We start from the raw sequence: 22,198 nt of genomic DNA on the forward strand, positions 1-22,198 counted from the left end.
TTTTGAGTTGAAGTCTCACTCTATCGCCCAGGCTGTAGTGCAGTGGCACACTCACGGCCACCGTAGCCTCGACCCGCTGGACTCAGGTGATCCTTCCAGCCTCAGTCTTCCAAGTAGCTGGAGCTACAGGCACATGCCACCACACCTGGCTAATTTTTTTATTTTGTAGAGATGAGTTCTCACCAAGTTCCCCAGGCTGGTCTCAAACCCGTGGGCTCAGGCAGTCCTCTCACCTCAGCCTCCCAAAGTGCTGGGATTATAGGCATGAACCACCACGCCCGGCCTAAAGTAATTTTTAATATTTAGAATTTTATGATAAACATAATTTGTTTTAAATTCTATTTTATTTTAGAGATATGGGGTACAAATAAGGATCGACTACACAAATAGGCTGCATGCAGGTGAAGTTTGGGTTCTTTTTTTTCTTAACTCCCAAATCTTTTTCTTTACTTTTCCATTCCTCTCGAAAATCATCTTGGGCCGTATTGTTTTGAAGTAAGCAAATCAACAAACCAGATTTTTTTTTTTTTTTTAGGTTGAGGTCTCACTCTGGAGGGCAGTGGCATGATCATGGCTTATTGCAGCTTTGACCTCCCAGGCTCAGGTGATTCTTCTGCTCATCCTCCCAAATAATTGGGACTATAGGTGCGTGCCACCATACCTGGCTAATTTTTTTATTTTTGTAGAGACAAGGTCTCACTATGTTGCCCAGGCTAGTCTTGAACTCTTGGCCTCAAGCAGTCCCCCCACTTCGGCCTCCTAAAGTGCTAGGATTATAGGTGTGAGCCATTGTGCCCAGCAGCAAGCCAGATTTTTAATGCCATGGCATGTGGCCCAGAATTCATTTCGGGAAGCTAGGGCTCAACACAGAGGTACTAAGCCATTTCTCATCGCTTTAAAGAGTCTTCAGTTATGTGATTAAGACTTAAATTGGTTTGTCTATGTCCTCTCTCCTCAGTTTTTCTTAAAATATGGCTTTTGATTAAAATGTCAAGAGTAGGCCAGGCTCGGTGGCTCAGCCTGTAATCCCAGCACTTTGGGAGGCTGAAACGAGAGGATTGCCTGAACCCGTGGGTTCGAGACCAACCTGGGCAACTTGGCAAGACTTTGTCTCTACAGTAAATCAAAAATTAACCGGTGTGGTAGTGCACACCTGTAATTCCGGCTACTTGGAAGGCTGAGGTGGAAGGATCGCCGGAGCCCAGCAGATTGATGCTGGGGTGGCCGTGAGCATGCCACTGCACAAAAAAAGTCAGACTAGTACTTCAGCTCAGTACCATTGGGATTGTACATTTTTTATGAATTTTGTGTTAGATCATGTTCAAGCTGCTTCATAAGACTGCTTTTGCATCACTTCGGAATAAAATCCTTAGCGTGCCTTCCCACTGTTCGTGGTTAAAACACACTGTATTCAGCTGTCTTGTATCTTCCTACTACAGGGTTTCCACTGAACATCTTGTGTCTGCTGCCCCAGCTGATTCAGCACTTTGAAAATCCCAATCAGTTCTGTAAGGATGTAGCCGAAAGGATTGCTCAGGTATGAGTTATGGTCTCACACTCCAGCAGACCCATCGAGGCCTCCGGAAAGGCCCGATGTCAGACAGAAGCGACTTGGCTCAGAGAAGGCAACAATGTTCTCAAAAACTGGGAATAATAACTGATATCGCCAGTAACCTACATCTGTGGGTGGCTGATGCCAGTTGTTCTATTTGCTTTCATTATTGAGAAAACAGGTAGAAAGAATTTGCGAAAATCATATTACCTAACCATTCCTTAGCCACCAAAAAGTGTATCAATCTACTTTCCACACTGCCAGAACTTATAGCACAGTGGATAGCATGTATTCCTGTTCGTGAGGTTATTTGATCCCTAATTGGTTTTCTTAATTTAAAAGGTTTGTTTGGAAGAGAAGAATCCCAAACTTTCAAACCTTGCACACGTCATGACTCTTTATAAAACGCACAGCTATACCAGGGACTGCGCCACGTGGGTCAATGTAGTCTGTCGATATCTTCATGAAGCGTATGCTGACATTACCTTGAACATGGTGACCTACCTGGCAGAGGTAAGCTTTGAAGTTAAGGATAAACGCTCTTATAGCCTCTGTGGATAAAATATTTACAAAGAATTGATAACATATTCTTAACTTCCACTGATTCAATACCTGTTATATATTATCATAGATGCTAATAGAATTATTATAAATACTCACAACCCAGTGATGTAGATAGATATTACTATAATAAAGAATCTGGCCAGGCACAGTGGCTCACACCTATAAATCCAGCATTTTGGGAGGCCAGAGTGGGAGGATCGCTTGAGGCCAGGAGTTTGAGAACAGCCTGGGCAATATAGCAAGACCCTAACTCTACAAAAAATTTAAAAATCAGCTGGGCATAGTGGCTTGTGCCCCATAGTCCCAGAAACTCAGGAAGCTGAGGCAGGGGGATCACTTGAGCCCAGGAGTTTGAGGCTTCAGTGAGCCATGATTGTGCCTTTGCACTTCACTCTAGATGGGGTGACAGAGTAAGATACCCTGTCTCAAAAAAAAAAAAAAAGTCTGAGGCACAGCCAGGTTAAGTAATTTACCACAAGTTCAAGGCAGCAGAGCAAGCCTCTGAACCTCGAAATAACTGCCTCCAAAACTTAAACTCCTGTCTACTACATTGACACCTGACAGCACATGGCAGAGATTAGATTTTATCCTAATTACTGAGTATTTAAACTCTATTTAAGGAGTTACTGGGTGGCTTGATATGTTTAATGGCTATTTGCCCTGAACTCATTAACAAAGCATACATTTTGAAATATATTTTTTGTCTTCACCTTTTATGTTTTGTTTTATTTTTAGGGCTGGAGTCTCACTCTGTCACCCAGGCTGGAGTTCAGTGGCACAATCACGGCTACCACAGCTTCAATCTGCTGGGCACAGAAGGGTAGTGTCAGGAGGCTGGAGGGTCATGGCACAATTATGACCACCACAGCCTTGACCTCCTGGGCCACAGGCGATCATTCCACCTCAGCCTCCTGAGTAGCTGGGGCTATAGGAGCATACCACCAAGCCTGGCTAATTTGGGTGGGAGGGGTTTGGAGACGAGGTCTCACTATATTGCCGGGGGTGGTCTTACACTCCTGGGCTCAATCAATTCCCCCTGTCTCAGCCTCCTAAAGTGCTAGGATTACAGATGTGGGCCACCATGTCTGGCCTTATGTTGCTTTTTAAAACTGGAATGGTATTTTTTTCATCATACAAATGGTTTGTAGCACAACATGACAAAACCCCAACCCTGCTTCTGCATACATTAGTGTCAGGAATATATAATATATTGGGCAAGTAAGAAATGCATTTCCCTCAACATCTTCGATCCCCAACAAGTTTAAGAAAATCTGAAATCTATGAAGCAGATGTTGGTAAGAGCTACCATGTTTCAGCATTTTCAGTGTCACTTTTCCATCCAGGATTTGTTCCTACCTATTGCTAAGAACTTTCAGAAGAGATGAGGACAATCCATCCTAGTTTTTCTTTCAGTTGTCACCAATCCAAGAGCCATCGATTTAAAAAAAAAAAAAGTCAGCCATTTCTCAAAGGATCCACAGACATCTACCTAGCAGAGGGTTGATGGCCCATCCATCAACATTTATAGTTGATCCTACAGGATTTCGACTTGCCATACAGATCAGCAGTATGTGGACTGTTTTCAGACTACCTGCAGTCCAGAATTAATTTACTCCTTCCACATTCACACCCGTGGCATTTTAAGGAGTCTCTCATGGGTGCCACTCTGCTGCTTTTAATAATCACCTGGTCACACCTGACCCGGCAGGAGTTTCTAAGCACACACAAACACACACATGCACACATGCCTTAGTGCATGGGAAGTCCTGGGAGAACTAGTATGCCCTACTTACAAAGGCAGACGATGCCTGTTTGAAAAGAAGGTGTAAAGTGTGAGGGAGCCAAGAGCCAACATCTGTTTGGACTACAAGCCATCAAAGCTTCAAAACTGGAAATGGGATTTTATTTTTAACTTTATTGTTATTATTTTTTGAGTCAGGGTCTCACTGTTGCTCAGGTTTGAGTGCAGTGGCACAATCACCTTTCACCACAGCACCCAACTCCTGGGTTCAAGCAGTCCTCCTATATCAATCTCCCAAGTAACTGGGACTACAGGCATGTGCCATTACACCCAGCTACCTTTTTAAATTTTTTTTTGCAGAGATGAGTTCTTGCTGAGTTGCCCAGGCTGGTCTCAAACTCCTGGGCTCAGGCGATCCTCCTGCCTCAGTTTTCCAAAGTACTGGAATTATGTACATGACTCACCATACCCAACCTCCAATCTCATTTCTATATAGCACACAAATTCACATCAATATTGGCATACTCTATTATATAGACAAGTGTATATCCTTCATTTCCCACTTAATATTATCTGATACCCTTTACTGTCTTTAAAATAGGATTCCATTATTTCATGGAGTTAATGGAATCATACAATTTACTGTTAACTGATATATCCATTTCCCTACTGTTCCATATTTAAATTGCTTACAGAGCTTTCTTGTTTTATATATGATTTTTTTTTTTTTTACCATTATAAATAATGACAGCCGGGCTCAGTGGTTCAGCCTGTAATCCCGCGCCTTTGGGAGGCTGAGGTGAGTGGATTGCCTGAGCCCGCGGGTTCGAGACCCGCCTGGGCAGCAAGACCTCATCTCTACAATAAATAAAAAAAAAATCAGCCGGACGTGGTAGTGCATGCCTGTAATTCCAGCTACATGGAAGGCTGAGGCAGAAGGATCGCCAGAGCCCAGCAGGTCGAGGCTGTGGTGGCCGGGAGTGAGACTCCAACTCAAAAAATAAATAAATAAATAAATAAATAATGCCATGGTGAAATCTCATACATAAATCTTAGTATCTACCTCTGGCTTGGGAAACATTCCCAAAAGTGTAACTATTTCAAAAGATCTAGACCTCTTTAGTGCTCTTGATCTCATTTGCCAAGTTACTCAACTTATATTTCCACTGATGTGTAAGAATACCCATTTCTTTATCTTCCCGTCGATACTGAATATTGCCAATTTCTAATCTTTACCAATTTGATAACTGACAGATTGTATCTTTTGTTTGAATTCATAATTTTTGATAATTGGCATTTTGATGGTTTTCTTTTGAAGTTCATTTTTTATATGTCATCGTGTGAATTTTATATTTATGCATTCATATACATAAATATATTTAGATAATGTCTTCACTTCTTCTTAACTAGGCTCTCATTTTCCCTGCTAAGGAAATAAAACCAGCCAGGTGCTGGCTCATGCCTGTCACCCTAACACTTTGGGAGGCTGAGGAAAGAGGATTATTTGAGCCTAGGAGTTCAAGACCAGTTTAGGCAACATAGTGAGACCTCATCTCCACATAATTTTTTTAAAAATTAGCCAGGTGTGGGGGTGTGTGCCTGTAGTGCAGCTACTTGGGAGGCTGAGGCAAGAGAATCACCTGAACCCAGAAGGTCAAGACTGCAGTGAGCTGTGATCGGGCCACTATACTCCAGCCTGGGTGGCAGAGTGAGAACCCCAACTCAAAAAAAAAGGGAAAAAAATTATAAAGGTATTGGAAAACATGGGCGCGTCCATGTGGAAATTGGGCTTAGGACTGACCTGACTGCGCTTTATCCTCACAGCTGCTGGAGAAGGGTCTCCCTAGCGTGCAGCAACCTTTACTGCAGGTGATCTACAGTTTACTCAGCTACATGGACCTTTCCGGTGTTCCTGTCAAACAGTTTAACATGGAAGTTCTGAAGACCATTGAAAAATACGTGCAGGTGAGTATTTGGAAACCTGTATTGAGCAACCAGAGGGTCATTCCAGAAAGACTGGGGTGTTGCCTGTAGCTTGGCTTACAGGGCTCTCTGGGTGCTAGGACACGAGCTCATCCATAAGTCTGTAGTGTTTTTCACTTGTTCGTGGAATGCAAATGTTGCACGGTGGTTAACTGGTCACAGTTCATCACGTTTGCCAGTTCTTGGGTTGACTGACGTTTATCATCACGGCGTTTAAATAAGATTTAAACAGTCTTCGTTGAGACCCGATGGCCTTCCTGAATGTGGAAAACCTCTCCAGTCAAAGTGGCCCTCCTTGAAACAATAAAGCCGTTTTCTTGCCGTGCTTTCCCGGATGGCATTCTCCCAGACATGGCACAAGTGTTTCCAGCCACCCACACTGCCTTAACTTCTCTGTTAAACTCAGAGGAACGTGTCAGAAGAGTTCAGTTTTTTTCCTCTTGACACTTCGTCTTCTTTAGCCCACAAATAGCACTGACTTTCTTCAAATCTGCAAAATGCAAGACATATCCACAAGCACAACATTGTCACTCCAGATGACAAACGATAGACAAACTCCCCAGTGCACAAATGCTGTGAACTTATGCATCCACCTAATACATGACCCAGCCAGGGCAGTGAAGAGTGACCAGTGACCGCTGCCTGAGTGGTATTCTGAAGAGAGCAATAGCACAAGACCCTGCCACATTCCTGTGCCTCATGGGGCTATAGGCTGGCTACGAAAAGCACACACCTGGCTGGAAGAGTAAAGACTGCATGTGTTCCTGGTTCTAGGCTTGGTGTTTCCACATGTGCAGGGTTGTGAGAAGTTAAAATTGTTACTTTGGAGTTGAAAGACTTAAGGATTAGAATTTTTTTATTTTTTTAGTTGGAGTCTTACTCTGTTGCCCAGGCTGGAGTACAGTGGCATGCTCATGGCCACCACAGCCTCGACCTGCTGGACTCAAATGATCCTTCCACCTCAGCCTTCCAAGTAGCTAGAACTATATGCACGCGCCACCAGATCTGGCTAATTTTTTGATTAATTGTAGAGACGAGGTCTCACCAAGTTGCCCAGGGGCTGGTCTCGAACCCATGGGCTCAGGCAGTCCTCTCACATCCACCTCCCAAAGTGCTGGGATTACAGGTGTGAGCCATCATGCTCGTCCTAGAAATTTATGTAAATGTACTTGAAAATCCTCTAAGAAGTAAATAACAAATGTTTGTTTGGGGGGTGGTAAATAAAACAAGATGACAAATTATGAATAGTTATGAAGAGTACAAAGAGTTTCATTAGATGAGTCTCTCTGTTTCTGTGTATGTTTTACCATTTCCATAATAAGCAGTCTTCAGTACATTATTTTAACCCTGAGAGACCGGCCCCAAGATCTCGGTAAAGGGTGGAGTTGGAATTTGACTCTAGTTCCTCCTGGCCCCGGAGCCAGTGTCTCATTGTACCAGGCAGCCTTCCCAGCAGGACACTTGGTGGACATCAATAAACACCTGCAGCTTATTCTTTAAAGCCATACTCTGAGACTACCAGAAAAAAAATAAAGAAAGAAATGAAAATCAAAATAAACATCAAAAGAGCAGACACCAGAACCAGTTTCTAGAGCCTGGGAGTGAACGTGAAACACTTGACCACATCCCGAAGCCAGGAGGCCCAGGCCATGAGAGCGGTGCCAGGCCACCTTGTGGGGTACATGGAGAATGCCAAGTTCAAGAGCACAGATATCTTTTTTTCCACGTTTTATTTCTTTTCTGTGGTGTACTCAGTAAACTCATTGACAAAGCCATAGAGTATAAATTTTAGGCATTCCTTTCTTTCTCCACCAATCACATTACTTAGAGAAATTATTTAATGTTAAAAGTTATTTCTAAGCATCATTTCTTTTTCATTTTTCAAGTGACATTGCTCCAATAATACTGGTGCCACATGGGGTAGGCAGTTGGTAACAGTTTCTCACTTCACTCATAGGAAACGCATGTCATAAAACACATTTTTTTCCCCTGTTAAATTCTGTACAATCTCAACCTAAGCAACACAGTAAGATCTCATCTCTACAAAAAAAATGAAATAAAAGCATTGGTTGGAGGTCACTTTACATCTTTCTACTAGCCTGTGTCCCATTTCATTGTTTAGTCGGGCTGCCTATTTCGCTTAGGCCTGGGGGCTATCTTTGGGACTTCATATCTAACCTTGAATAGTGACTTATTTATTGAAACCACAGCCTCTCTTGTATAGAATTCCTTTTTTTTTGACTCAGGGTCTCACTCTGCTGCCTACTCTGGAGTGCAGTAGCACAATCATGGCTTACCACAGCCTCAACCTCCTGGGCTCAGGCAAGCCTTCCACCTCTGCCTCTGGAGTAGTTGGGACTCACAGGTGCATGCTACCATGCCCAACTAATGTTTTTATTTTTTGTAGAGATGAGATCTTGCTGTATTGCCCAAGCTGAGATTGTGCAGAATTTTACAGGGAAAAAAAAAATGTTTTATGTCATGTGCTTTGACCACAAGGTCTAGGCAAAAAATAATAACCACTTTCATCAAGTTGGTTTATCTGCGTTTCTAATATTTTTCTGGGAGAAGCCCCTTGTGTGCCTGGAGGTTGTCAGAGAAACAAAGATTACAAAACAAAGAGCCATAAATGAAGAGTAGGCATTATATGCCAATACAGAGAGGAAAGGCATTCTAGGACGAGGGGATAGCATGGTTGAGTAAAGGGACAGACCTTGCCTGGTTTGGGGAAACTCCAGTGGTATCCCAGGGGCGATGACCCCTGAAGGCTGTGTCCAGAGTATGGACGCCACCCTTTCCACCAGAGGGAGCCCTTGGAGGAGTTCAGACAGGGAAGTGGCTGGGTCTGCAGAGTTCTAGAAAGATCACTTCAGCTGGATCTGATGGACTTAAGCAGAGGCTGCAAGCAGGGAGATCAGTTAAGAGGCCAGGAAATCGTGGTGTCGGGGCCAGAGAGGATTTAGCTGAGCCAGTGCCAGCAGGAATGGCGAGGAGGGAACAAATTACCAGGAGGGAGGGAATCAGAAGGGCTGAGAAGGGCTTCCAGATTCCTGGGCTAGGTGAGGAGGAACACAAGAAATGAGAAGGAAAGAGGGCTGAGGGCGGAGCTCGAGATGTCCGGGAAGCTATGGAGCAGGAAGCGCTGGCGAACTAGAGACAGACCCAGAAGCCTGGAAACTGGAGGTGGGGGCAATTTTGAACAAGAGTGCATTGAAGGCCAATGGGAGAGAATGCACCAGGGCTTTTTTTTTTTTTCTTCCTCCAAATTAGGGAAGTGCCTCATAGCAAAAATAGCACCTTTTCATTTTAGGCTCTTATTTATTTGAATGTGGACAACATTGGCCATTTTTCAACCTGCTTGTTTCCTAAAGGTTGTTTATTTGATAGATAAGTTGCCTTTTTATGTCATTTACCTTTTATTAATCACAGAATCTCCTGACCAGTCCTTGGTTTCTGACTCATCGTTCTGACACACACTAGCTTTAAAAAATGAAATTGTTTTTAACCCTTGAATGTTTTCTTTCCCGCAGAGTGTTCACTGGAGGGAAGCCCTGAACATCCTGAAGCTGGTAGTTTCTCGATCTGCCAGCCTTGTTTTGCCTTCTTACCAGCACAGTGACCTCTCAAAGATAGAAATCCATCGAGTCTGGACCAGTGCGTCTAAGGAATTACCTGGGAAAACTCTGGACTTTCACTTTGACATTTCAGAGGTACTTAGCTGTGTTATCTGTTTCTGTGAACTTCAGCATGAATTTCTAGTCATTGCCTGGAAAAAAGGAAGACTTATTTTATATTTACTTTAAATCATGACTTCTAAGCCTAAATTAGGTTCTGTTTTGGCTTTTTTTAAGAACACGCTGAGTGTCATATTCATTGGGGCTCTCAATTGGCAGCTTTTAAAAATAGAAACTAGCCTCGGTTATATAAAAAATGATTTTAAAAAAAGATGTTAAAAATGAGGTGATCGTAAGCATTTTTAACCGTGACCTTCACTCATGCTTTATCTGACAATGGTCACACCATTTCTTTACATCCACACCCCTTCCCCCGGACAACAAGCAGTTCAGCAAAGGACTGGAATGTACAGGAATACAAGAATGCTGTGACTTCTCCAACCCACATGGCATTTTAAACAATTAAAAGTAAAGTCTTGCATTGAAGGGGGAAGGAGAAGAGGAGAGAAAGGGACTAAGGAGTCAGGAGGAAAAGAAGGGGAGAAAGTGGTCACAGGTACCTGCTGGCTTATGAACTAACCATTGGGAGGCCTGGACTGACTTATGTAAGCCTAAGGTATAAAATAACCTTGCTTGTATGTCTCTCTTACCCTGTGATCCATGAGCAACCAAGGCAGAAACAGCACTCTGTTCATCTTTATAACCAGGACCTGGTGTGGTGTCTGGTACATAGTAGATCGTTAATAAATTTCCAAACGCTAATGGATGAATACATTCGCTATGAAATAAACTGGATCTGTTTTTATGAAACTTTCTCACAAAGGTTATATCACTTTTTTTTGACACAGCAGTACTCATTGACCTTTCATCATTTAAGTTTTCACCACAAGATACTATTTTGCTGCCATTGTGACACCTGCATCTGTATTTAGTATGCAAATGATATGAAGGTATGAGTTCGGTCCCTGTCCATTTTAATATTCTCTTTTACGTCGCTAGGGGGAAAGTTATTTTTACTCTGAGACTTGAGCTTATCCTGTTCCAAAGATTTACAAAAAACATGCAGTCAGTTAGCAACATGCCTCAGGGACCCAAAAATACTTGAGAGTGATGGTCTTGGGAGCCAGGTATAGAATTACCAGTTGATTTCTGCCCCTGCTGAGGGCAGGCCTACAAACTGGGGTCTGCAGAGGAGACCTGCTTTGGGTTCAAGTTTGAAAGGCACTGCCTGACCTGCCACGAATCTCCAGGGTTCTCAGGAAGTGAAACTTCTTGAGAGCTGCCCAAGTGTCTGACCCCAACCCCGTTCCTTTGAGTAACTGGAAAGATATAAGTAATTTAAATATATTTTTTAAGTAATTGAGAACATATTAAAGATTGATGATTAAAAGACCGGGAAAGGGAAGGATTTTAGTCTCTTGTTATAAGAAAATGAAAAATGCAGTCTTCTTTTTTTTTTTTTTAAAGTCAGGGTCTCACTGTCACCCAGGCTGGACTGCAGTGGCACGATCATGGTTCACCACAGCTTCAACCTCCTGGACTCAGACAGTCCTTCCACCTCACCCTCTTGAGTAGCTGGGATTATAGGTGCATGCCACCACACCCAGCTAATTTTTTTTATTTTCTCATAGAGACAATTTCTTCCTATGTTGCCTAGGCTGGTCTTAAACTCCTGGGCTCAAGCAATCCTTCAGACGCCCAAAGTGCTGAAATTACAGGTGTGAGCCACTGCACCTGTCCACATGTTTTCAATCTTAAAGCATCTGATAGTAGACTGTTTGCCTCCTATACATTTATCAGCGGTTCCTAAGCATATTGAAGAATAAGCAGTTGGATTTGTTTTCTGCTGCTAAAGAGGATAGGAGAGTGTTGAAGCTGCAAAGTGGTTCATAACGTATACCTACATGTTGGGATAATGAGCCTCCTTGCAACACTGAACTCTAATCTGATTTTAATTAAATATGTAGTTCTTGGTTGCTTCTGAGAGGAGGGTCCCATATACCACAAAACTATGAATGATATAGAAGAAGGTGTGCTTTTGTATTATCTCTTTTCAAGACGCCAATCATCGGAAGGCGGTATGATGAGCTGCAGAATTCTTCTGGGCGCGATGGGAAACCCAGGGCCATGGCTGTCACCCGGAGCACATCCTCCACTTCTTCAGGCTCCAACTCCAATGTCCTTGTTCCCGTGAGCTGGAAAAGGCCCCAGTATTCTCAGGTATGCAATCCTAGACTTGCAGCACTGGAAGGGAGTTTAGGGACCAGTAGAGCCCCCAGCTGCCTGTAGGACAGGGGATTCCTCTGTGTGCCATCCCAGGGTTGCCCACGTAGATCTCAGTACTTCAGGGATGGGTTCTTACAGCATTCCACGGACACCCATTTTCTTTTGGACAGCTCATTACGTTGAGTTGAAGTCTGACTTTGTTGCTTCTACCCATTGGTGGTTCTATTTCTCTTAAGGCAAAATCTGATCCTCTGGCAAAATCTCTTAAAGCAAAATCTGATTCTCTGGCAGTCCTTCCAACATTTAAAGAAATTCCGCCACTCCCCTAAGTGTGTTCTCTTTTCTCCAAACAGCACATCCTGAGTTCTCCCAACTAATTCTAAAAAACTTGGACAAGGGGTTGATAGGACCACACACCCAAGGACTGTTCTGGCTGCTGTCTTCAGGGCAGACACTTATCAGTCATGCTGTGCATGCACCGGGTGGGCCACACAGATGGGGGCTGCAGGCTGCCAGATTTCTCTGCAGTCCTGTTATCACAGCCTGGAACTCTACAGTGACTGTATCCAAGTATGGTCGCCATTGGGCTTACCATCAAGTGAAACTTGTGTGTTATTCAAGGGTTTCTGGATGGCACGTGACAGAAGCTCACTGAAAAACTACCCAATAGGGAAAAGAAATTTATTAACTCATCCATCTTGACTTCAAGCACCGTCAGCTGCTAGTATACAAATGTCGGGAACTGGATCCTGAGATGGTCTCTCTCCTTCTCACTGTCCCCACCTCCCCTTCCCAAAGTCTTAGCCCTTCTTTGCCTCTCCATTGACTTCATTCTCAGGCAGGCTCTTTTGGGGAGGGGCACCAGTGACCTCTGGCAGCTCCAGATTTGCAAGGTCTTTGGCTCTGGTGATTTCAGAAAGGCAGAGGCCTCCCTCGCTTGACATTGATAGCGATTCTGAAACAGGGAATCTTGCAGGGCGCGTGAGGCAGGCAGAGCCCCATTTAGTGAAAGAGGAACTGTCTCCAAGGTAAAAAGAGAGACTGTGCTACTAGAAGAAAAGTGGGTGCTGAACAGGAAAAACACTCTCAAAGGTCAGGGAGATGGATCATATAGCATCATGCTGGCTGGAATAGAGCAAGTTCTGCATGAGTGTTCAGTTAAGAACTACAAGGAAAAATACAGCTTAATTCTGTGTTCCTCTGTATTGATTCCTTATCAGAATTGTAAAACGACCACTAAGATCTAGGGAAATAGTTTCGGGAATCTCAGTCCACCCCCACAACATCAAGGTCCCTGTGTCTTTGATTTCGGGCCAATACTGGAATGAGTGTCCTTTCTGTAGCTTGAAAAGAGTTTAGGATGAACCAAATTAAGTTCCATTAAGAAGGAAAATCTAAGAGTGATATCAACTTCCTAGCAGTTTCTACCTAACAAACTTAAATCAGATTAAAGGGGGAGAGAATCATTTTAAAGAGTGTAGGAAGATTGCTTTAAGAGCTGTTCTTGGGGCAACCCCTTTGGGTCTCGTCCTACTGTGGGAGCTTTTCTGCCCTCTCAGTAAATCTTACTTTCTAAAAAAAAAAAAAGAGCCATTCTATGAGAGGCTGAGGCAAAAGGATTGCCGGAGCCCAGCAGGTCTATCTTAAAAAAAAAAAAAAAAAAAAAAGCCATTTTGAGCCATTGCAAGATCATTGCCACCATTGCCTTACTAGACTCTGGTGGGGCCATGTGCTCTTTGAGCTATGGCTGTCACTGTGCTTCCTAGCTTTGGCTTCCTCCCCAACCTTGGGGAGGTAAATCTTCTCTCTCTCTCTCTCCTTCTCTCTCTCTCTCTCCCTCCCTCTCTCTCTCTAAGTTACTTTTAAATAAACTATATTCTCGAATCTAAAAAAAAAAAAGAGCAGTTCTGAAGTACACCCACATTCTTCAGGCCCTGGTGACTCCTCCTTTTCATTCTCAACTCACCAATCATTCTGAGACCTAGTTTATCTGTTACTGGAAGAAACTGATGGTTTACACAAGAATCCCCATGCTTACGGTGCTGGAAAACAGGTTTATGAAGAAAAATGAAAGGAATGGAATCTGTTTCACTTTAGGAAAAATAAACTGAGAAAGATTTAAGATGGCTTACAAATAATTGAATTTTTGTTGTTCTGTAGAAGGTAAAATTATTATCCCATTTGAGGAAAACAGACATGTAGTATAACATAATAGATTTCATTTAGGTGTAAAAGAAAGCCTTGCTCTTACTGAAAGTTGTAGCATATAAGAAAGGATTATCAAAGAGACCAGTGGCTATTTACCTAAGAACCTAGGGACTGATTTTCTCATACACACACCCCTTCAGATTATTTTGATCACCATGTCTAGAGAAACATAATGTGAGCTTCATTTTAAATGTTCTAATAGTCACCTTTTTAAAAAGCAGAAAGAAATGGGCAAAATTAATGTTAATAACAAATATTATTTAACCCAGTAGGTCTAAAATATTATTTCTACATGTTATCAATATTGTACAGTTATTCATGAAGTATTTTAAATATTTTTTTCATACCAAGTCTTTGTGTGTTTTACACCTCAACTCTCACTGGCCACATTTCAAGTGCCATCTCCCTGTGTGACTAGCAGCTACAGAATTTGAACAGATTTTCTCCCAGGACCCCATAATGAAAACCTGCCTTGTGTTTCTTTTCCAGAAGAGGACAAAAGAAAAGTTGGTTCACGTCCTCTCTCTCTGTGGTCAAGAAGTGGGATTAAGCAAAAATCCATCAGTAAGTTTTGTCATGTATGACAGTTATTTGGGTATCATATCTTTTTTGCCTTTGGTCTGTCTTTGCCTTTGGTCATTTCGTTTAGAGGATTTGACTACAATTGACAAGTGTGATGTCTACCATAATGATCAAACCCCTGGGTTGTTTCTCGTTACACCATGCTTTTTAATCTCACTGAGTGAATAAACTAGAAGATTTTGTTGTCTGTTTGCTCCAGTTTATGAATACTCAGTTATTTTCACTTTTTTAATTTCATGGATTTTTTTTTTTTTTTTGAGTTGGAGTCTCACTCTGTCACCCGGGCTGGAGTGCAGTGGCATGCTCACGGACACTGCAGCTTCGACCTTCTGGGCTTAGGCGATCCTTTTGCCTCAGCCTGCCAAGTAGCTGGAACTATAGGTGTGTGCCACCATGCCCAACTAGTTTTTGGATTTACTGTAGAGATGAGGTCTCGCCAAGTTGTGGACTCAGGCAAACCTCTCATCTTGGCCCCCCAAAGTTCTAGGATTATAGGCATGAGCCACCGCACCCAGCTGGATTTTTTTTTTTTTTTGTAAATATGCCCAACTTTCTTATGATATATATGTTAATCTCTACTGACCACCATGTATGACATACGTGCTCATTCCTTTTGGATGTAGTTTTACTCGCTGTACACACACTTTTTGCTGTGATGTCATTATTTTAGTCACATAAGATGAAGATGAAAATTATGATATATTACCATGTTTTTTCCTCATATAAACTCCCACTAATGTTATATTAAAATACAACCCAAAAACTGTGCCACTGAGCTTTTGAATGAATCAACGAATGACTGAAATATTATAAGCTTTGGAAACTCTTACAATATTTAGAAAACTTTGAATTGTGTGAGTATGTTATAGCAAAAGCAATAAAAAATGCCACCTTGTTTTACCAAGTATTTTTATTTCATCTATATCACAGCATCATTATTATTTACAAAAAAGAAATAGCAAACTAAATAATTTCCCAAATAAAGTAAGAATCAGTCAACAAATTTCTCTGCAGAGCTATTTTTAAAAATTTGAAGTGCATCGACTAGCATAGTTCAAGAGCAGGTGAAATATTAGAAGCTCATCAATACTTACTAAGGTGCAAAGTGATATTTCTCATTGTCTGGGAAAGCACCCAACCAGCCTTCAGCTAAGCTGGGCCTTCATTTAAGTTACCTTTTTAGTGCTATTGATCAGTGGGTTTGTTGCTGCTCTTGTGACATTCTTTAGGACAGAGGGGACAATGACGGGGCAGAGAGAACCTCCCAGTCCATAGTGGAAAGAAGTATGTTTTGCCTCTGCAGTGCAGCACCACCAGCAAGGCCTATTACTTACTGTGGTTGTGACTGGCCCTTTCTCCTACGGATTCATACTATCCCACCGTGAGCTGAGGCCTTTCCAGCTAGAAATATTTGCCTGAAGTACATTACAAGTAAGAGAAGCCATACTAAGTAGGGAAGAGAACCTTCAGCTGAGGAAATCAGAATTCTTGTGTCTCGTCTCTCACTGACTCGTTGGCTGGTCCTCCAGGTTATGAATCTCACATACCCATTTGTAAACCCTATGCAAAACTACGTGACATGTACCATTTACGAGAATGTAGGGCACGTCAGATCCCTATTCTTAAACACTAGAGAGAAGAAGCACCTTTGGAATTCATACACTTTTTGCTTTTGAGAGATGCTTGTTACATAGAAATCCTTATAAATGAGTTGCCTACTTTTTAAGGACAACCAAGACATTAGAATGACCATACAAGTAATAATGGTAGTTTTATTTAATATCAATCTATGTCAATGAAAGCTGGAGAACAAAACATTTAGGTTCATTTGCAGTATACTCTTTCTAGAAAGTTCCATTAAAAATGGCTCAGTGAAAAGAACCAAAGCATAAAAGTTAATTTGAAACATTAACACTCTAAAGATTTTACAAGTAAGAAATGTTTTGTTCAAATCAACAGGACAGGAATTTAAGTATAAATTATGGGCACGGCCACTCAGCTGCTCTTCTGTGAACAAGTATTGTACTTTTTGTCTTCGGTTTCTTAGTCCTTATCAGTCCCTGGTTTATCTATACAAGAGTTAAATCCTTTGCTCTCCCAGTTCACTGTGCAATAACATATCTTGGTTTCAGTAGTCCTTAAAATATTATTTATATGTATTTGATATATGTGTGTATAAATGTGTACAGTTTCTCACCTCAGTCAGTTCAGAAGCAGTGGAAGTTGTTTGGTTTTTTTGTCTGCCTCAGTTTGTGAGCACATGCTCGGTTGTTTTATACACACACACACACACACACACACACACACACTCCATTCATCCACTAAGAGGCAGCGACTTGACTCTTGATCATTGTCCTGGTACATGAACTTGCATCGTTGCCACGAGTTTAATCTGAAGGCACCTGTCCAACATAAATAATACAAGAACATTCTAAAAATACCCACTTAAGGAATTAGGTGTGTATTGGAAGTACAGTGCTGTGAAGAGCCCATTCCAGCTGTTCGTAGCACACACAAAAGGGAGAAGAACAGTTTCTCAGGCAAGGACTCTCAATCCATAGGTGATTTTTTCGTCATGTGGCGATCTGGATGTGCTTGAGCACCAGACGAGCTTGGTGTCTTCCGAGGACGGCGCCCGAGAACAAGAAAACATGGATGATACCAACAGTGAACAGCAATTCAGAGTCTTCAGAGACTTCGACTTCCTCGATGTAGAGCTGGAGGATGGAGAGGTATGGTACATTCTCTACCAAAATAAGCCCTTTGCCCTTTGACTTTTGCCTTGACTGACGAAACAGTGTCTTTTATAGCTGCTAAATAATGAGTTCTTTAATGGGAGCGTTGTAAACTTTATTTTGAACCAACTTATTCAAAGTGCAGCAGCTTAACTTTGGCAAGAACTACCACACCCTTCCTGTCTGAGCCCACGGCAGAAGCTGCCAAGTTATTTCTAAGTGGCAAAGGCCTGAGTTTTAATGACCACACAAAGACGGGGGGTGTGTGTGTGTGTGTGTGTGTGTGTGTGTGTGTGTGTGTGTGTGTGTGTGTTCCAAAACTGAACTCTGTAAAAAAAAGTCACTAAAACATTTCAGTACTGAACCTGTTCACTGATACCTGGGTAAAATATGCTAAGCATTTCATTATTTCAATTGTGAAGTTGCTCAAATTCAGTGACTTCAAAGCTTGCCTGCTACAACATGAGACCAGAGCCGGAGGGACCCAGCATTTTTGTGCTGTGCTTGATGAAATCATTAGAACTTGAGACACACTGTAACATACACGAGAGAGCTCTTTGCTCTGCCCTTAGTGGGTGCCAGCGTTCCAGACACCGAGAGCAGCTGAATTCAAGTCTCAACAGGCACGTTCATTTATTTTGAACGATAATCATAGTAATAAGATGCTTTCAGCTATGAATCATGTTTTTGAAAACAGGGATCAGAAGGAGGAGCATCGCCCTGTCAATCACCTTCATTTCAATAGCTTAGGGGCTGTCCCAGCTAAGAAGCAGTCTTTGATTTCATAGGACGAACACTCAGTTCACTTAAGTGAGATTCGCTTATGTCAGGGTGCTTAGTACAGAGCCTGACTAATGGTGGTGTCAGCTCGTGTTTAACTGCACCATACATATTTCCCAAAGGGCTCTCAGCTAGTCTAACAATTATAGAGGCCCAAATTCAAAGTTTGTTATGTCCTGTGTTGGGTAGGAACCTCATTAACTTTACAAGTTTGTGGGAAACAATGCTTTAAGTACCTGCTTGCCTTCCCTAAAAGGATATTTTTATCAACTAACCTGCCTATGTCCAGTTGAGGCCATGAGCTATCTGCTGTGGTCCTTCCTGGCCCACTGAACTCCCAGGATTCTGCCTCAGCAGAAGAGAATCATGTCCTCAGGATAAAGAATGTGTTCCTTACCGATTCTTTCCCTGGAAAACAAGTCTAGCAGACCCCATTCTTAAGAAATATAAGGGCACTGATGATAAGGCATTCTTAAAATCAGTATCAGCTTAATTTTCAACTTGAAATGCTCTAGAACCAATAAAAAGTATTGCAGAGTTTTCCGGTATAATTAGTGATAGAGAAAGCATACGCTTAATGCAATAAAAATTGCCTTAAAAGACTAAAACAAAATACAACTGTTTTGAATACTTTCAAAATGTCTTTTTGGCTGGGTACAGTGTGGCTCACGCCCAAGGCAGATGGATCATTTGAGGCCAGGAGTTTGAGACCAGCCTGGGAAACGTAGTGAGATCCTACCTCTACCAAAAAAAATTTTTTTTTTCTGAAATAGCTGGGCACAATGGCACACACCCATAGTCCCAGCTACTCTGGAGGCTGAGGTGAGAGGATCACTTAGCCCAGGAATTTGAGGCTGCAGTGAGTTATGGTGGCACTGCTGCACTCCAGCCTGTGTGACAATACATAATCAACTTTATTTCTCAAGCAAAAAATGGTGTCTCTGAGCTAGAGGTCAGAGTTCAGTTAATATCAAAAGACTACCTCCCTGATCTGGCAACTGACCTAAAGTTTGCTCTTAGGTTAGAATTCAAGTGTAAAGACCCTCTTCGTTCTGGAAATTAAATTAGGGAAGAAAAAAGCTGATGAAGAAAGATAGACATCATTTTCCTGTGTCAGCCAGAGAAAAATGTTATGTGGCATGACTGAGCAGGAATGATGTAAAGCAGAGGAAACTGACACAAGTTCAGAACAACTCACAAATTTAATTTCCGTCAAAATAGAGGGAAAAATCTGAGATGCCCACCACTCAAAAATAAATATTATACTCATGTTTCTCACAGGCAAGAAGTTAGGAATACCACATCTTCCTTCTGTCTTCTCTCTATTGCCCTAGCCAACAACAACTAAAAAAATCACAGTGATCATTTTTATCTTTTATTATTTGATTCAGATTTTATGAGAAACTCAAGTGGGTGAGAGTGTTCATTTTATCCAAATAAAATAAACCTTTTGGGAATGTTCTGCTACTTCTCAATAAGTCATAATAAGGGATTCTAACATGCTTACAGAGCGGCAGAGTGAAATGCGTGGACTTCGAAGTCCAGCGGCTCCAAGTTTGAATTTCAGCTTTGCCACTGACCTAGCTATGTGACCTTGAGCATGGATGCAATACCTCTTGGTTTCTGCTTTGTCTATTAATTGGGTATCATAATACAGGTTCAGCATCCCCAACTGGAAAATCCACAATCAAAATGCTCCAAAACTCGACACTTTTTGAGCACTGACATAATGAATGCCACAAGTGAAAAATTTCACACCTGACCTCATGTGTCAGGTCATAAGTCAGCCAAAACTTTGTTTCATACACAAAATTATTTAAAATAGTACATAAAATTACCTTCAGGCTATTTGTATAGGATATATATAAAACATAAATGAGCCAGGCACAGTGGCTCACACCTGTAATCCCAGAACTTTGAGAGGCCTAGTGGGGAGGATTGCTTGAGCCCAGGAGTTCCAGACCAGCCTAGGCAATATAGCAAGATTGACTACAAAAAACAAAAAATAATTAGCCGGGCATAGTGGCACAAGCCTGTAGTCTCAGCTACTTGGGAGGCTCAGGTGGAAGGATTGCCTGAGCCTGGGAGTTCAAGGCTGCAATGAGTCATGATCATTCCACTGCACTCTAGCCTGGGCAACAGAGTGAGACCCCAACTCAGATGATGGATGGATGGATGAATTTTGTGTTTACACTTGGGTCCCATCTTCAACATAGCTCATTCTGTAGGTACAAATATTCCAAAATTCAAAAAAATCTGAAATCTAAAACCCTTCTTGTCCCAAGCATTTTGGATAAGGTATATTTAACTTATAGGACCGATATGAGGATTAAATAAAGCAGCCTAACTATAACTTCTAACACAGTGTCAGACACCTGGTTGACATCTAAATGTTAGTCCCTTGTACTGTCATTAAGGAATAATTTTAGTATATCCTCATCTGAGATAGTTGAGTACATTTGGCACCTAGATCAAAACACACTTGTCAAAAAACAAAGACAAGTTGGTGCTGTCATATCTATTTATTTTCATTAAATAGTCTCCAAATGTATTGAATGATGTCTGCAGGGGTTTGCCCTTGAACTTTCCAGAATCTTTAGAAGGTGTTGGGTCTTTGCTATTAATTGCATGTCAACTGTAAAGAGATCACACTCACAAACACTTTTAATTTGTGAACAGGCTCAAGTGATGCCACCTTTTTTTCCAGTTGATGAACCTCATTTGTTTTCCCATGACATTAAACACTTTTCTCACAAATATATATTTAGGCATTCTAAAAAAAAAAAAAAAAAAAGTGTTGAGGGGACCAAAGTTGTCACTGAAGTGGAAAGCTATTTCAGAAATTGTATCAATGATTTGTGGCCTCTGCTACATCATCCACCACTAAGAGATTTGGAATTTCTGAGTTTGATACTGACTTTTCTCTTTGAGGTTAGTGTATGTTTACCTTTTTTTTTTTAATTGTATCTACTGAAGTGTATATTTTTAGTGCTGTTAATTGCTATTGTATTAAAACTAAGACAAATGCAGTAGAGTATCTTTAATATAATCATTTTAAATAGACCTTTTATTTGTTTTTCTGTCCATTCAACTGCTACCCAGGAACTTCAGGTAAGATGACACTATTTTTCATTCAGATATACTAGCAAATGTTTTGCATCATTGCATATTTATAACAACATAATTGCTTTTTTCCTCCCCTCCAGTATATGTATGCTTATTTGCGTGCAAACATCCATCTAGGTGTGTGTGACATAAGAGGTATTTTTATTGGCTGCTCTAGTATGGAAATGTTTCCTAAAACATAAAATACAAGATGTTTTAAAACCTTTTTAAGCCTAGTTCTGAAAGTTGCATGATTGTATCTCTTGAGAAAAAGGGAGTTTTCAAATATGATCATAGAAATCCTATTTATGGCTAGGCAGTTACACAGCTGGATGGGTTTTGTTGTTAAATTCTCTTATTAAAAGTGAAATAAACAATCTGCATCTAACTATATACCACATTCACTTCCAATTCAAACCTTTTTTTTTCTGGGAATTAGAAGCTGTCTCTGTGAGATAAATTTTCATCCAAACCAGGAATCTTTTGCAAGTGAGAGAGGATGCTGATAATAATTACACCCAGACAACAGACATCTGCCAATATCCTCTTGGGCAAACTGACCTAAGATCACTCTACATCTATGTATATCAGACCTACTCTAAATAATACATTTAGGGGAACATATTTTGACCCCAGTGTACCCAGGTTCCTTCAACAACAATTCTTATTTGACAGAGTTCCAGTATGAAATAATTGTTTCCAAGAATATTATTTTCAACATTTTTATTTTGAGTTGGAGTCTCACTTCATTGCCCAGGCTGGAGTGTAGTGGCACTCTCACGACCACCCCAGCTTCGACCTGCTAGGCTCTGGTGATCCTCCAGCATCAGCCTTCCAAGTAGCCAGAACCACAGGCACTCACTACCACACCCAGCTAATTTTTGATTTATTGTAGAGATGAGGTCTCGCCAAGTTGCCCGGGCTGGGCCCAAACCCCCCAGGGCTCAGGCAGTCCACTCGCCTCAGCCTCCCAAAGTGCTGGGATTACAGGCTGAGCCACCGAGCCCTGCCTATTTCCAACATTTATAGAACATCCAATTATTAATAC

At 41.6% G+C, this 22,198-nt stretch overlaps 1 protein-coding gene across 1 annotated transcript in view; it reads left to right on the forward strand.

Annotated features, from left to right (window-relative positions):
- The window catches only part of LOC103257555 (protein furry homolog), a 252,276-nt gene that overhangs the window by 215,457 nt on the left and 14,621 nt on the right, over positions 1–22,198 (forward strand). The window contains exons 45-52 of the mRNA XM_021710998.1: positions 1,440–1,537; positions 1,895–2,065; positions 5,682–5,822; positions 9,371–9,550; positions 11,573–11,734; positions 14,438–14,512; positions 17,092–17,262; positions 21,148–21,156. Coding sequence (XP_021566673.1) covers positions 1,440–1,537; positions 1,895–2,065; positions 5,682–5,822; positions 9,371–9,550; positions 11,573–11,734; positions 14,438–14,512; positions 17,092–17,262; positions 21,148–21,156 — 1,007 coding nt within the window. The remainder of the gene's footprint in view (positions 1–1,439; positions 1,538–1,894; positions 2,066–5,681; positions 5,823–9,370; positions 9,551–11,572; positions 11,735–14,437; positions 14,513–17,091; positions 17,263–21,147; positions 21,157–22,198) is intronic.

This window comes from Carlito syrichta, unplaced genomic scaffold (genome assembly GCF_000164805.1).
Source record: "Carlito syrichta isolate Samal-C Ts95f unplaced genomic scaffold, Tarsius_syrichta-2.0.1 Scaffold301792, whole genome shotgun sequence".
In the NCBI taxonomy this organism is placed as follows: domain Eukaryota; kingdom Metazoa; phylum Chordata; class Mammalia; order Primates; family Tarsiidae; genus Carlito; species Carlito syrichta.